We start from the raw sequence: 16,284 nt of genomic DNA, 5'->3' as shown, positions 1-16,284 counted from the left end.
GCACCCATACCCCAAACACATACCTGCCAAATACATGAAAGAATCTGGAAATACATGAAATAATATGACTCTGTGGAAATACATTATTTCTGAAAAATGTGCAGCATTTGTACACATACCCATGACTAGAGAAATATACTATTCTATATATATATATTTTTTTAAACCCACTGAAGACAGCGTTTTTGGTGTTTTATTTAAATGAATACATTATTAGACAAAGGCATAATTCTTAATTCTAAAGTTAAAGAGCTCCAAAAACGAAAAGAAGAATTAGTCCCAAGTACTCCGCGAAGCAGAGCAAATCAAGCGCATGAAGAACTACATAGAATATAATTGTTTTTAACATTTGTACACAGGAGGGACCCAACTGCAATGCACAATGGTATTATCTTCGCATCCTATATTTGGTGCCAACTCAAAAACATTGCAAAAAAATAAAATAAAGATACTGTCTTATAGAGTGTAATCAGTCATATAGATATTATGTATACGACACAACAATACCAAAATAAAGCATTCAGGATACTGTAGAGCAACTATTTACAAATACCGGCCCCTGCTGGCTAAACCAGGGTATATCTCTGCGATACAAGTGGCGGGGTTAGATTAGAAAAGGGCTCTCTCCGTCTCCAACCGTTGGAGAGCTTCCGTCCTGTAGGTTTTCGCTCATATCCTAATCTAGCGCACCTGATTCTAATAATTAGCTGGTTGATAAACTGAATCAGGTTAGTCACAACTCGGGTTGAAACGAAAACCTACAGGAGGGTTGCTCTCCAGGAAGAAGCCTCACTGCAATTTCGGGTCACAGTGAGCAGTGTGGGGGAAATAAATAGCTTCTTCTTTTTTTTCTCTTTTTTTTTTTTAACTGTACATTTCTAACTTCATTGCTTTGTTTGGACTTTGTCCATATATAGATAATATATAGACTACAGTTGATTTACAGCATTATAAGGAAAAAGCCCGAAGTACAGGTTTCAGCCATAGGCAAACTGTCAGTGCTGGGTTGATCCATGACTGCGTAGCAAAACCATTGGCATTTTACACACAGCGAATTGAGAAGTAAAGAACCACCCTTAAATAGTCCCCAGTAGAATGCCACATACAACTCTGTGATGCCTCAGCTTTTTTCCCATGTTTATATTTTTCACCACCTGTATAAAGTGTCAGTTGTTACCGAGGGATGGTTGGATTATACATTTGTTAAATGTGATGACCACAGTGAGTACTATATACTCTATCATATATTATTGACCACAGGGGAAATCTCTTGAACATGGCATTTTGTCACATTTGCCTTGGATGGCAAAATCGCAAGTAGGCAATATGACTTTCTACTTTTACACATGATTAAGAAATGCTGATATGTCAAATGAAACACACATTAACCCCTCATGTACGTGGTCTTCTGTGGCTGGTTTGGTCATGGGGGTTGCAAAATGGCTGCTGGTAATGCTGATGTCACAATGATGATTGTGGGTGATAGTGGAGTTGCAGGAACTTTGATGGCATGACAATACCGCTAGGTTCAAAATATACATGTTCGTACAAGAGGATTCTAATTTAGCAATAAGGCCCGAGGAGGTGTGGTATATGGCCAATTGACAGCAGCTAAGGGCTGTTCTTATGCGCAACGCAGAGTGCCTGGACACAGCCCTTAGCCGTGGTATATTGGCATATACCACAAACCCTGAGGTGCCTTATTGCAATTATAAACTGGTTACCAACGTAATTAGAGCAGTAAAATACAAATGTTATCATTCCTGTGGTATATCTTCTGATATACCACAGCTGTCAGCCAATCTGCATTCAGGGCTCGAACCACCAGTTTATAATATTTCATAACTCTTTGCAATTCATGGGACCAGTGTTGCTAGTTAGCAATGGCGCTAATAGTTATTAATGGACCTGGTCGGTCCCATGAATGTGTTTTATATTTTGAACGCTTTCGCATGGAATGTCTTAATTGTCTTAACCTTCCCGTCTTCAGCCTAGGTCAATGGGAAGCAATGCTGATATCACGGTGATATCACTGTCAAGGGTAGGGATGCTGTTGCCAGATCACAACATTTATGAGGGAGGCAATTCAATGATGATATCACCCATCAAGGATGGGCATACTGTTGCGTCGACTATACTGTTGCCTCGACATTTGCCGCGATGGTGGGGATACTGCGGGACCTCTTCATCACCAGGCGGACCTCCACGTCGGGCAGGCTATCCTGCTTGGTCTGGGCGCAGCCCTCGTCTGCAGTCGCCATGTGCAGGTCGAATCGTAGCGACACCGACTTCTTCCGCAGCTTGGGGTTCCCCTTGAAGAAGGAGCCCTCCCACTGCTTAATCACCTTGTCGATCCTGTCCGTCCTGGGGGGTTGGGGAAACAATGGGTTCGGTTTTAAAAGGCAATAGATGCTAGACGGCAACTAGAAGCGTAGAGTACATGTTTAGAAACAAACAAACATTCCTTAACAAAGCTGGTGTTGTGAAGTGTACCCTGGCCACAGTAAACCTGGGGTAAATCCTAATATGGTATCTCTAACTGATGATTGGTCCTATATGATTGTATGGGTGGGACTTTTACAGTAAAAGGTATGTCAGAGAACCCTTCCCAAACACACACTGATTGTACATGCCTCATGAACAGTTCATTGTGATAAGTATCTAATTCAAAGTCAAGGAAAGTTTACGAGATGACACAGTTAGTAAAACAACAGGCTTTTAAGCACCAGGGCGACGATGACTCTGAAAGCAAACATATTTATGCGGCCGTTCCCATCCCGTTTGGTACAGTGTGTGGTTTTAACACCTGATGTGTGCACAAAGAATGTAGGAATGACAGACGCCACTCCCTCTTGGGAAACGCCGGTGTCTCCACATCTAATGGAGCTCATTAAGGAATGTCTCTCAATGAGAAAGATTCCCAACAACCCCCAGACCGAGAGCGCATGCCAAATTTATGCCACATTTCGTAACTGAATAAACTGCTGTTAATCACTCCTGGCTTAGGCATGCAGAGGTACTTCCCTGTGCGTGTCTGCACATCTTGTCTCTCGGACTAGATGTCGCTAAGGGAGGGAAAATGAAAGTGTCTATTGGTGTCATCTTTAGTCTAACAAAGACAATACACACGGAAAGGTGGTTCATGTGAAAGATATGTTCAGCTGCTACCGAAAGTGGTAAAAAAATGTGTCCTGAATTATATTTAGAATACCTAATTTGACAGTTTGAAAAGATATCCCATAATGGTCTCTTGAATAACATATGTAAAGCATCCCTGCTCCCTTCACTGTAGTTGACACTCAGGAACGATTACTTTTCACACTTACTGAATCAGGCGGTGACACTGGGTCAACAATCATGATTAATAGGTCTGATTAGGGACGTGGCGATCATGAAATTTCGTCATCCGGTGATTGTCAGCCAATAACTGCCGGTCTCACGGTAACTGACCATTAATTAACCTAAACACACTTAGCATCTGCTGGCTTCCACACATGAGCCACTGATGCAGACCTTCAGAACATCTCAATTTTAAAAAGTCTAATAAATCCATGTAATATAGCCTACACCTTAACAATAAATCCATGTAATATAGCCTACACCTTAACAATAAATCCATTCTTTATTTTAGACAGGTATAAAGAAACATGATATGAAAATGTATTTTTTTGCCTATTTCATGAAAACAGAATAGCATACGTAAGTTGACCTTATGTTAGGCCCTGATCTGGCTATGCCATATGACTGTGGGCTACACTAGTTCATTTAGCAGACAAGATTTGCTTAGAATTCCCCGTGGCATTATTTTATATTATTTTATAGTATGAAGAATACAATAGAATAAAGCTGAATAAAATAGAAATTATATTTTCTCCAAATGATTCGAGGGAGTGCGCATATGCAGCTATTCTGTGTTGAGCAGTTAACAAAGAAATAGGTACTCCTATATTCTTAATTTAGTTTTTAATGTACCTTTAGTTCTTCAAACGTTGGGCTATATGTTTTGATTTTTAATACATTGGAAGGCTGCATGATGCCACTAATGATGATTTGAAAAAAAGTTGCTTGAAAGGCATGAGCTCTGCTTAGTTATTTTTGCACAGGCTGTACACACTTCATCAGTCTCTCATTCACAATTTGACAAGCACTTGATAATGCCTCGAATTTCCCAGCGGCATCCCCTTTGTGTGACCGTAATGCACTCTTAAAAAATCCAGGCCTTTTGCGGGCCAGTGACCGTTGTGCCCTTGGGCTCAATATAATAATTCAAATTCCCTTTTCTCTAAGTGCTACGTGCTCCGAAGCACTTCTCACTCACATGGCTCTCCATCACGTGATCGGGTCTTTCTCACAGGCTACAAGTGTAGACAGACACATCGGGGACGCAAGTGCACGCGTCCTTATCCAATTCCGAGGTGCATATTGAAGATATTGGAAGAACTGTCCACATTTATTTTTGTTTTCTGTTCTGTGCAATAAATAAATATTCCAAACATAGTCTGGGACAGTTGTGGGATGTGATAGATTCCAAATGAATGCAACCACTACGCAATGAGGCTGATGCAACAGATCAGAACATTTAGCTTAAAATGTTGATAAACTATTAGGCTATTTCTTCACATTATAAGCGCAGCAATGCGCACACGGCAGTAGGCTATAAGCACGAATGTTTCATTATGAGGAAAACACCATGATCAAAAGTGACCGCAAATGCGATTATGCATGCTTTTATTATAGAAGTGCATCTTTATGGTGAAAAGGATCTTTCCCAAACTTGAAACACATTCGCTGCCTATGTATGACAGTTGGACTCTTACACCCCTTGTAAAGTGGATTGATGTGCTTAATTTTAAGAAGTTATTTGGCATCTTTAAGATATAGACTACATGAGTTGTGCGACTATGGTTTGAAAAAGATGGAAAAAAAGGCCTTGTTTCTTGCCACACGCTAGGCATCATTCACAAGTGATAATATATAATTCAGTTCAAGTGATAGGCAAATATTGTCACCCATCAGACTATTCCTGATTTAATCTTGTCTTACCATATACTAAATAATATATGTGTGAAATTAGTTTTGATTCAGAATGGACCATCATTATGCACTTGTCCCGAAACTGGCAGGGGAAAAAATACATGTCATCTATGCACTTAAATAGCGAACGGAGGATGATTGTCCCGTGGTAATTTGTATATGCTAGCCAGGTAGGCTATACTGTTGTAAAGAGAAGCAATGTGCTTAATATTAGGAAAGTTGAGAAAAATATATAGTAGGCCGAGCCTATACAATCTGATGGGATGCTATTTTTAATAGAGGCCATCACTCTGTTTTCTCACACAATTGCATAGCCAATAGAAATGTTGCGCAACATGAGCTCATGGGCTCTCATGAAGTGTGATTAGATTTTGAAATAAATTTTTATTGATGTCAGAGTGATTAGAGGGACATGCTAGACTACAACTAGAAACGTAGAGTACACGTATTGGAAACAATCAAACAAACATTCCTTAACAAAGCTGGTGTTGTGAAGTGTACCCTGGCCACAGTAAACCTGGGGTAAATCCTAATGTGGTATCTCTAACTAATGATTGGTCCTATATGATTGTATGGGTGGGACTTTTCCAGTAAAAGGTATAAGTCAGAGAACCCTTCCCAAACACACACTGATGTACATGCCTTCTGAACAGTTAATTGTGATAAGTATCTAATTCAAAGTCAAGGAAAGTTTACGAGATGACACAGTTAGTAAAACAACTGGCTCAAGCGCAAGGGCGACGATGACTCTGAAAGCAAACATATTTATGCGGCCGTTCCCATCCTGGTTGGTACAGTGTACTCAGCACAAGTGTGGCGGTAATACGGTCACCGCAACAGCCCTAGGTCTGATAAATACTTACTCCACGGTGCCAGTGCCCTCTGCACTCTCCCTCACCACGTTGCCTTGGAGGATCTCCTGGGTCTTCACTGTGGAAATCCTCAGATCATTGTCTCTCTCTGGCTCTGCACATAAAACACATACTCAAATCAAACAGAAATTTGATTGGTTACACACACATACGCTACATGACCAAAAGTATGTGGACACCTGCTCATCGAACATCTCATTCCAAAATCATGGACATTAATATGGAGTCGGTCCCCCCTTTGCTGCTATAACAGCCTCCACTCTTCTGGGAAGGCTTTCCATTAGGTGTTGTAACATTGCTAGGGAGACTTGCTTCAATTCAGCAACAAGAGCATTGGTGAGGTCGGGCACGGATGTTGTGCGATTAGGACTGGCTCACAGTCGGTGTTCCAATTCATACCAAAGGTGATTGATGGGGTTGAGGTCAGGGCTCTGTGCAGTCCAGTCAAGTTCTTCCACACAGATCTCGACAGACCATTTCTGTATGACCCTCGCTTTGTGCACGGGGGCATTGTCATACCGGAACAGGAAAAGGCCTTCCCCAAACTGTTTCCATAAAGTTGGAAGCACAGAATCATCTAGAATGTTATTGAATGCTGTAGCGTTAAGATTTCCCTTCACTGGAACTAAGGGGCCTAGCCCAAACCATGAAAAACAGCCCCAGACCATTACTCCTCCTCCACCAAACTTTACAGTTTGCACTACACTTTGTGGCAGGTACTGTTCGCCAAACCCAGATTCATCCGTAGGACTGTTAGATGGTGAAGCGTGATTCATCACTCCAGAGAAGAGAACGCGTTTTTGATGCTACAGAGTTCAATGGCGGCAAGCTTTACGCCACTCCAGCCAATGCTTGGCATTGCGCATGGTGATCTTAGGCTTGTGTGCGAGTGCGGCTGCTCAGCCATGGAAACCCTTTTCATGAAGCTCCCGACGAACAGATCTTGTGCTGACGTTGCCTCCAGAGGCAGTTTGGAACTTGGTAGTGAGTGTTGCAACCGAGGACAGATGATTTTTACGCGCTATGCGCTTTAGCACTCGGTGGTCTCGTTCTGTGAGCTTGTGTTGCCTACCACTTCGCGGCTGAGCCGTTGTTGCTCCGAGACATTTCCACTTCACAATAACAGCACTTACAATTGACCGGGGAAGCCCTAGCAGGCGAGAAATTTGACAAACTGACTTGTTGGAAAGGTGGCATCCTATGAAGGTGCCACATTGAAAGTCACTGAGCTCTTCAGTAAGGCCTTTCTACTGCCAATGTTTGTCTATGGAGATTGCATGGCTGTACGCTCCATTTTATACACCTGTCAACAACGGGTGTGGCTGAAATATCCGAATCCACAAATGTTTTTATATATAGTGTATTTAGCATACTGAATGTGTGTGTATGGTATTCCTGCCTGATTGTGTGTATACGAGTGTGTATGACTATTAACATGAATATGTGTGTACCATTCTGTGTGTGTATGTGTCTGACCACGTCACCCACCTGTAAGGATGACCAGGCTCTGTTGCCTATACAGCGTTAGTGCAGGGCTCCTCCTCAGGCTGTTCTCTGTCACAGACCACTGCTGGGGTCTCTCAGGCAGGGGCTCGGACAGTGGCTCCTCAGGGGTTACTGCGGGGTCACTGAAGCCATTCTCCTCCACTCCATTCTCCTTGGGCTCCTCCCCTATGGAGCCTGGCTCTCTTATGGGGCCCCTCCAGCGCCGTAGCCCCATGACCTGTCCGTTACGCCCACCTGGGTACCTGTGAACAGATGAGAAAACATGGTGAGTAGGACTCAATGGAATCTGTGAGGGGGGACACTCCTTCGGCAGCTGTCTCAGATGCTGTCTACATATTTGATGGGATAACTTTAGCCATTTCCGTACACTCAAAGAAATTGCCTGGCGGAAGGATATCTTATAGTGTTGTCAGCACATCCTAATCATGATATGACATGACAGAGCAGATTGATACAATAAGGAGCTTGGCATCTTGAGTTGAGCAAGTGCATTGTGATCTTCTGAGAACATAGATCTGAATCCAATAGACTAGTAGAAGATCTAGGATGCATCATCGAGCGTCACCTTACTCAACCTGGATGGTCATAAAACTAGATCCTGCGGAGCACCTCCCAGATCAATAAAAGGTGGTACTAAAAACATAATTATGAGGCCTGCTGGGGTGAGTGTGCTAAATTGAGGGACAGATCTGCGATGTACAAACATAATGGCTGTGAACTGTCTGTGCTTGAATGCATTCGTGTGACCAGCCTGTGAATGCCCCAGTGATGATAACTGAGTATAAACTTTAGGCCTGTAAATTGAATGGAATCTTCCGTAATAAATGTTAAGAGGAAACGACATTAAAGATCTCAGGGACCCGAAAGCCATGAGGTGAAGAGGTGAATGTGGGGATGTCTGGTACAGAACATCTGGTAGTTTAAAACGGTCTTATATCTGTACACACAACGCAGAGAAATGAGTCTGTATTGTCTGTCTGCCTGCCTGCCTGCCTGCCTGTCTGTCTGCCTTCCTGCCTGCCTGCCTGCCTGCCTGCCTGCCTGTCTGTCTGTCTGTCTGTCTGTCTGTCTGTCTGTCTGTCTGTCTGTCTGTCTGCCTGCCTGCCTGCCTGCCCGTCTATCTGTCTGTCTGCCTGTCTTTCTGCATGTCTGTCTGTCTGCCTGTTTTCCTGCATGCCTGTCTGCCTTCCTGCCTGGATGCCTGTATTGTATGTAAGTAAATACACTGAGTGTACAAAACATTAAGAACACATCCCCCGCCCCCACCCCTTGGACTCTACAAGGTGTCAAAAGCATTCCACAGGGATGCTGGCCCATGTTGACTCCAATGCTTCTCACAGTTGTGGACCATTCTTAAATCTTGAAAAACCCAGCAGCGTTGCAGTTCTTGACACAAACCTGGCACCTACCATACCCTGCTCAAGGCTTAAAAATCCTTCTTTAAGCCGTCTCCTCTCCTTCATCAACATTGATTGAAGTGGATTTAACAAGTGCCATCAATAAGAGATCATAGCTTTCACCTGGATTCACCGAGTCAGACTATGTCATGGAAAGAGCAGGTGTCCTAAGTGTTTTGTACACTCAGTGTACATTAGCACACTCCTGGTGAATTTCCAGTAACCAACAGTTTCGCAATTATATTGACTCACCACCAGAACATCTCTGTCTCAACCTGCAATTATTTTTGATTCTCTATGCAGCTGCAACAGTAAAGAAAGAACATCTGTCACACTCCTCAACAAAAGAGAAAGACTCAACACGTAAATCTAGTTGTTTGGACAGAGAAACAAAGGGGCTAAAATATGAGGAATCCGTTTTTAAATGACCTTCATCCTTTAAGCTCATTTTCAAATCCAATCCAATTTTATTAGTCACATGCGCCGAATACAACAGGTGTAGACCTCACAGTGAAATGCTTACTTACGAGCCCCTAACCAACAATGCAGTTTCAAAAAAATACAGATAAGAATAAGAGATAAAAGTATCAAGTAATTAAAGAGCAGCAGTAAAATAACAATAACGAGACTATATACAGGACTATATACCACTACAGGATCTATGTGCAGTGGCACCGGTTAGTTGAGGTAGTATGTACATGTAGCTAGAGTTATTAAAGTGACTATGCATAGATTACAACAGAGAGTAGCAGTGGTGTAAAGAGGGGGAGAGGGGTGGGGGACAATGCAAATAGTCTGGGTAGCCATTTGACTAGATGTTCAGGAGTCTTATGGCTTGGGGGTAGAAGCTGTTTAGAAGCCTCTTGGACCTAGACTTGGCGCTCCGGTACCGGTTGCTGTGCGGTAGCAGAGAGAACAGTCTATGACTAGGGGGGCTGGAGTCTTTGACCATGTTTAATGCCTTCCTCTGACAATGCGTGGTAGAGGTCCTGGATATCAGGAAGCTTGGCCCCAGTGATGTACCGGTCCGTTCGCGCTACCCTCTGTAGTGCCTTGCGGTCGGAGGCTGAGCAGTTGCCATACCAGGCAGTGATGCAACCAGCCAGGATTAGGGGGAATAGGTTTTGTCGTTCCCTCTTCACGACTGTCTTGGTGTAATTGGACCATGTCAGTTTGTTGGTGATGTGGACACCAAGGAACTTCAAGCACTCGACCTGCTCCACTGCAGCCCCGTCGATGAGAATGGGGGCATGCTCGGTTCTCCTTTTCCAGGAGTCCACAATCATCTCCTTTGTCTTGATCACATTGAGGGAGAGGTTGTTGTCTGGGCACCACACATCCAGGTCTCTGACCTCCTCCCTATAGGCTGTCTCGTCGTTGTCAGTGATCAGGCCTACCACTGTTGTGTCATCTGCAAATTTAATGATGGTGTTGGAGTCGTGCCTGGCCGTGCAGTCATGAGTGAACAGAGAGTACAGGAGGGGACTGAGTACGCACCCCTGAGGGCCCCCTGTGTTGAGGATCAGCGTGGCGGATGTGTTGTTACCTATCTTTACCACCTGCGGGCGGCCCATCAGGAAGTCCAGGATCCAGTTGCAGAGGGTGGTGTTTAGTCCCAGGGTCCTTACTTTATTGATGAGCTTTGAGGGCACTATGGTGTTGAAAGCTGAGCTGTAGTCAATGAATAGCATTCTCACATAGGTGTTCCTTTTGTCCAGGTGGGAAAGGGCAGTGTGGAGTGCAATAGAGATTGCATCATCTGTGGATCTGTTAGGGTGGCATGTACATTGGAGTGGGTCTAGGGTTTCTGGGATGATGATGTTGATGTGAGCCATTACCAGCCTTTCAATGCACTTCATGGCTACAGATGTGAGTGCTACGGGTCAGTAGTCATTTAGGCAGGTTACCTTAGTGTTCTTGGGCACAGGCACTATGGTGGTCTGCTTTAACCTCTTTGATCTCTAGGGGCGCTATTTCATTTTTGGATAAAAAACATTCCCGTTTTAAGCGCGATATTTTGTCACGAAAAGATGCTCGACTATGCATATTCTTGACAGTTTTTGAAAGAAAACACTCTGAAGTTTCAGAATCTGCAAAGATATTGTCTGTAAGTGCCCCAGAACTCATTCTACAGGCGAAACCAAGATGATGCGTCAACCAGGAAATGAGCAGAATTTCTGAAGCTCTGTTTTCCATTGTCTCCTTATATGGCTGTGATTGCGCAAGGAATGAGCCTACACTTTCTGTCGTTCCCCCAAAGTGTTAGCAGCATTGTGACGTATTTGTAGGCATATCATTGGAAGATTGACCATAAGAGACTACATTTTCCAAGTGTCCGCCTGGTGTCCCTGCGTCGAAATTGGAGCGTAAAGCCAGGTGCAATTATTTTTCCATTTGAGAGCAAGGAGAAACCAGGCTTCCACGAAGGATATATCATTGAAGAGATATGTGGAAAAACACCTTGAGGATTGATTCTAAACCACGTTTGCCATGTTTCAGTCGATATTATGGAGTTAATTTGGAAAAAAGTTTGCGTTTTGAGGGCTGAATTTTCGTTTTTTTTTTTTTTTTTTTTTTTTTTTTTTGGTAGCCAAATGTGATGTACAAAACGGAGCTATTTCTAATACACAAAGAATCTTTTTGGAAAAACGGAGCATCTGCTATCTAACTGAGAGTCTCCTCATTGAAAACATCAGAAGTTCTTCAAAGGTAAGTTATTTTATTTGAAGGCTTTACTTGTTTTTGTGATAGTTGCCTGCTAAATGCTAACGCTAATGCTAACGCTAATGCTAACGCTAAATGCTACGCTAGCTAGCTACTGTTACACAAATTATTGTTTTCCTATGGTTGAAAAGCATATTTTGAAAATCTGAGATGACAGTGTTGTTAACAAAAGGCTAAGCTTGAGAGCTAGCATATTTATTTCATTTCATTTGCGATTTTCATGAATAGTTAACGTTGCGTTATGGTAATGAGCTTAGGTCTATAAATAGAATCCCGGATCCGGGTTTGGTCGTCGCAACAGGTTAAACATGTTGGTATTACAGATTCGGACAGGGAGAGGTTGAACATGTCAGTGAAGACACTTGTCAGTTGGTCAGCGTATGCTCGCAGTACACGTCCTGGTAATCCATCTGGTCCTGCGGCCTTGTGAATGTTGACCTGTTTAAAGATCTTACTCACATTGGCTGCAGAGAGCGTGATCACACAGTCTTCCCGGAATAGCTGGTGCTCTCATGCATGTTTCAGTGTTCTTTGCCTCAAAGCGAGTATTGAAGTAGTTTAGCTCATCTGGTAGGCTCATGTCACTGGGAAGCTCTCGGGTGTGCTTCTCTTTGTAGTCTGTAATGGTTTGCAAGCCCTGCCACATCCGATGAGAGTCAGAGCCGGTGTATTACGATTGGATCTTAGTCCTCAATTGACACTTTGCCTGCTTGATGGTTCGTCAGAGGCCATAGCGGTATTTCTTATAAGCTTCCGGGTTAGAGTCCGACTCCTTGAAAGCGGCAGCTCTAGCCTTTAGCTCAGTGCGGATCCTGCCTATAATCCATGGCTTCTGGTTGGGGTATGTACGTGCGGTCACTGTGGGGACAACGTCATCGATGCACTTATTGATGAATCCAATGACTGATGTTCTGTACTCCACAATGCCATTGCAGGAATCGAGGAATATATTCCTGTCTGTACTGCAAAACAGTCCTGTGGCTTCGCATCTGCTTCATCTGAACACTTTTTTATTGATCTTGTCACTGGTGCTTCCTGCTTTAATTTTTTGCAGGAATCAGGAGGATAGAATTATGGTCAGATTTGCCAAATGGAGGGTGAGGGAGAGCTTTGTATGCGTCTCTGTGTGTGGAGTTATAGGTGGTCCAGAGTTATTTTTCCTCTGGTTGCACATTTAACATGCTGATAGAAATTTGGTAAAATGTATTTAAGTTTCCCTGCATTGAAGTCCCCGGGTACTAGGAGCGCCGCCTCTGGGTGAGCGTTTTCTTGTTTGCTTATGCAGATCATTCAATGATGTCTTAGTGCCAGCCTCTGACAGTGGTGGTATGTAAACAGCTACAAAGAATACAGATCTCTCTGTAGTTAGTGTGGTCTACAGCTTATCATGAGATACTCTACCTCAGGCGAGCAATAGCTCGAGACTTCCTTAGATATCGTGCACCAGCTGTTATTTACAAAAATACATAGTCCGCCGGCCCTTGTCTTACCAGACACCGCTGTTCTATCCTGCCGGTACATCGTATAACCAGCCAGCTGTATGTTGATATTGTCGTCGTTCAGCCACGACTCCATGAAGCATAAGATGTTACAATTTTTAATGTCCCGTTGGTAGTTTAATCTTCCACATAACTCGTCGATCTTATTCTCCAAGGATTGCACGTTTGCTAGCAGAATGGAGGGAAGTGGGGGTTTATTCGATCACCTACGAATTCTCAGAAGGCAGCCCGCTCTTCGGCCCGTCTTTCTCCGCCTCCTCTTCACGCAGATCAAAGGGATTGGGGCATGTTCCCGAGGAATCAGTACATCCTTCGCGTCAGGCTCATTAGAGTCGTGAAAGAGTCGTGAAAGAAATGATTCTGCTAGTCCGTGGTAAGTAATCGCAGTCAATTCCTGACATTTAATCCAAGTAAAAATTCCCTGTCTTAGGTCAATTAGGATCACCACTTTATTTTAAGAATGTGAAATGTCAGAATAATATTTGAGAGAATTATTTATTTCAGCTTTTATTTCTTTCATCACATTCCCAGTGGGGCAGAAGTTATACATACACTCAATTAGTATTTGGTAGCATTGCCTTTAAATTGTTTAACTTGGGTCAAACGTTTCTGATCGCCTTCCACAAGCTTCCCACAATAAGTTGGGTGAATTTTGGCCCATTCCTCCTGACAGAGCTGGTGTAACTGAGTCAGGTTTGTAGGCCTCCTTGCTCTCAAACACACTTTTTCAGTTCTGCCCACAAATCTTCTATAGGGTTGAGGTTAGGGCTTTGTGATGGCCACTCCAATACCTTGATTTTGTTGTCCTTAACCCATTTTGCCACAACTTTGGAAGTATGCTTGGGGTCTTTGTCAATTTGGAAGACCCATTTGCGACCAAGCTTTAACGTCCTGACTGATGTCTTGAGATGTGGTTTCAATATATCCACATAATTTTACTTTGTGAAGTGCACCAGTCCCTCCTGCAGCAAAGCAACATGATGCTGCCACCCCTGTTCTTCACGGTTGGGGTGGTCTTGGCTGATTTCTTTTGATTTTCCCATGATGTCAAGCAAAGAGGCATTGAGTATAAAGGTACACCTTGAAAAACATCCACAGCAACACCTCCAATTGACTCAAATGATGTCAATTAGCCTATCAGACGCTTCTAAAGCCATGACATTATTTTCTGGAATTTTCCAAGCTGTTTAATTAAAGGCACAGTCAACTTAGTGTATGTAAACTTCTGACCCACTGGAATTGTGATACAGTGAATTATAAGTGAAATAATCTGTCTGTAAACAATTGTTGGAAAAATTACTTGAGTCATGCACAAAGTAGATGTCCTAACCGACTTGCCAAAACTATAGTTTGTTAATTAACAAGAAATTTGTGGAGTGGTTGAAAAATGAGTTTTAATGACTCCAACCTAAGTGTATGTAAACTTCCAACTACAACTGTATGAATTTGATGTGTTTGGTGATACGTTTTTGACTGTCTGAATGTGCATGGGAAACAAAATATGGGTCATTATAGGGCGTGGGACCCTCATTGGGGAGTTTTTATAGCATAGTTTTCATGTTCTGTTAAAAGCAACTGGGGCATCTTCATTCTGGTTCATTTGCAAAGTGAAGGAGAGTTCATGCAACTTAAGAGGGTCTCCGCCCTTCCTCATGTCCTCACAGATCCTGAGATCATCTTTCTCATACTGACTAATGATTCACGACCTTCACTTTCGATGCCTTTTCTTTCAAATGTATAGTGCCCTCAAAAAGTTTCTCGAGCAAAAAACCTTCACATTTCTTCACCGTCTTGTTATTAATTTAAGAACTTCAATGTGATACAATTTCTGTTTGGACATTTTAATGTTGTACGAAAGCTTATCCTGCCTGTTTATTTCATCCGTCTTCATTCATTTTATACCTCTCAGAGCTTTACGGTTCTTATTTATAGTTCAGGTTTGCGGTTTAAGGATAAAGACCTGCCAGCTCATTGCTGTGAATATGCCCTGTAGCATGAAACTGTTTTAAAATGTAATTTCACAATATCACGTTATACCTTCATATCAGCTATCTCACCCTTAGTAGGTGCGTATTCATCTGTGTGCATCTAAACTCAGCAAAAAAAAAGAAACTCTCCCTGTCAACTGCGTTTATTTTCAGCAAACTTAACATGTGTAAATATTTGTATGAACATAACTGAGACGTAAACTGAACAAGTTCCACAGACATGTGAATAACAGAAATGGAATAATGTGTCCCTAACAGTCAGTATCTGGTGTGGCCACCATCTGCATTAAGTACTGCAGTGCATCTCCTCCTCATGGACTGCACAAGATTTGCCAGTTCTTGCTGTGACATGTTACCCCATTCTTCCATCAAGGCACCTGCATCAAGTTCCCGGACATTTCTGGGGGGAATGGCCCTAACCCTCACCCTCTGATTCAACAGGTCCCAGACGTGCTCAATGGGATTGAGATCCGGGCTCTTTGCTGGCCATGGCAGAACACTGACATTCCTGTCTTGCAGGAAATCATCCACAGAACGAGCAGTATGGCTGGTGGCATTGTCATGCTGGAGGGTCATGTCAGGATGAGCCTGCAGGAAGGGTACCACATGAGGGAGGAGGATGTCTTCCCTGTAGCGCACAGCGATGATGCTGTGACACACCGCCCCAGACCATGACAGAGTGGACCTTTCTCCACCTCCAAATCGATCCCCCTCCAGTGTAACCTCGGTGTAACGCTCATTCCTTCGACGATAAACACGAATCCGACCATCACCCCTGGTGAGACAAAAAAAAAAAAAAAACCTTTTGCCAGTCCTGTCTGGTCCAGCGACGGTGGGTTTGTGCCCATAGGCGACATTGTTGCCGGTGATGTCTGCTGAGGACCTGCCTTACAACAGGCCTACAAGCCCTCAGTCCAGCCTCTCTCAGCCTATTGCGGACAGTCTGAGCACTGAGGGTGGGATTGTGCGTTCCTGGTGTAACTCGGACAGTTGTTGTTGCCATCCTGTGCCTGTCCCGCAGGTGTGCAGGTGTTGTTACACGTGGTCTGCCACTGCGAGGACGATCAGCTGTCTGTCCTGTCTCCCTGTAGCACTGTCTTAGGCGTCTCACAGTACGGACATTGCAATTTATTGCCCTGGCCACATCTGCAGTCCTCATGCCTCCTTGCAGCATGCCTAAGGCACATTCACGCAGATGAGCAGGGACCCTGGGCATCTTTCTTTTTGTGTTTTTCAGAGTCAGTAGAAAGGCCTCTTTAGTGTC

The 16,284-nt window shown here is 43.5% G+C and overlaps 1 protein-coding gene across 2 annotated transcripts in view; it reads right to left on the bottom strand.

The window, feature by feature from the left end:
- Window positions 1-177: 177 nt before the first annotated feature.
- LOC110485901 (keratin, type I cytoskeletal 18) overlaps window positions 178-16,284 on the bottom strand; it is a 31,813-nt gene continuing 15,706 nt past the window's right edge. For both annotated transcript variants that reach the window (XM_021557118.2, XM_021557117.2), the window contains 3 exons: window positions 7,395-7,654; window positions 5,898-6,000; window positions 178-2,364 (listed from right to left, as the gene is read on the bottom strand). In XM_021557118.2, the coding sequence (XP_021412793.2) occupies window positions 2,133-2,364; window positions 5,898-6,000; window positions 7,395-7,654 (595 nt within the window). In that variant the 3' untranslated portion in view covers window positions 178-2,132. The remainder of the gene's footprint in view (window positions 2,365-5,897; window positions 6,001-7,394; window positions 7,655-16,284) is intronic.

This window comes from Oncorhynchus mykiss, chromosome 13 (assembly GCF_013265735.2).
Source record: "Oncorhynchus mykiss isolate Arlee chromosome 13, USDA_OmykA_1.1, whole genome shotgun sequence".
NCBI classification, from domain to species: domain Eukaryota; kingdom Metazoa; phylum Chordata; class Actinopteri; order Salmoniformes; family Salmonidae; genus Oncorhynchus; species Oncorhynchus mykiss.
The sequence above is the reverse complement of the archived record's forward strand: the minus strand, read 5'-3'. Positions and strand labels throughout refer to the sequence as shown.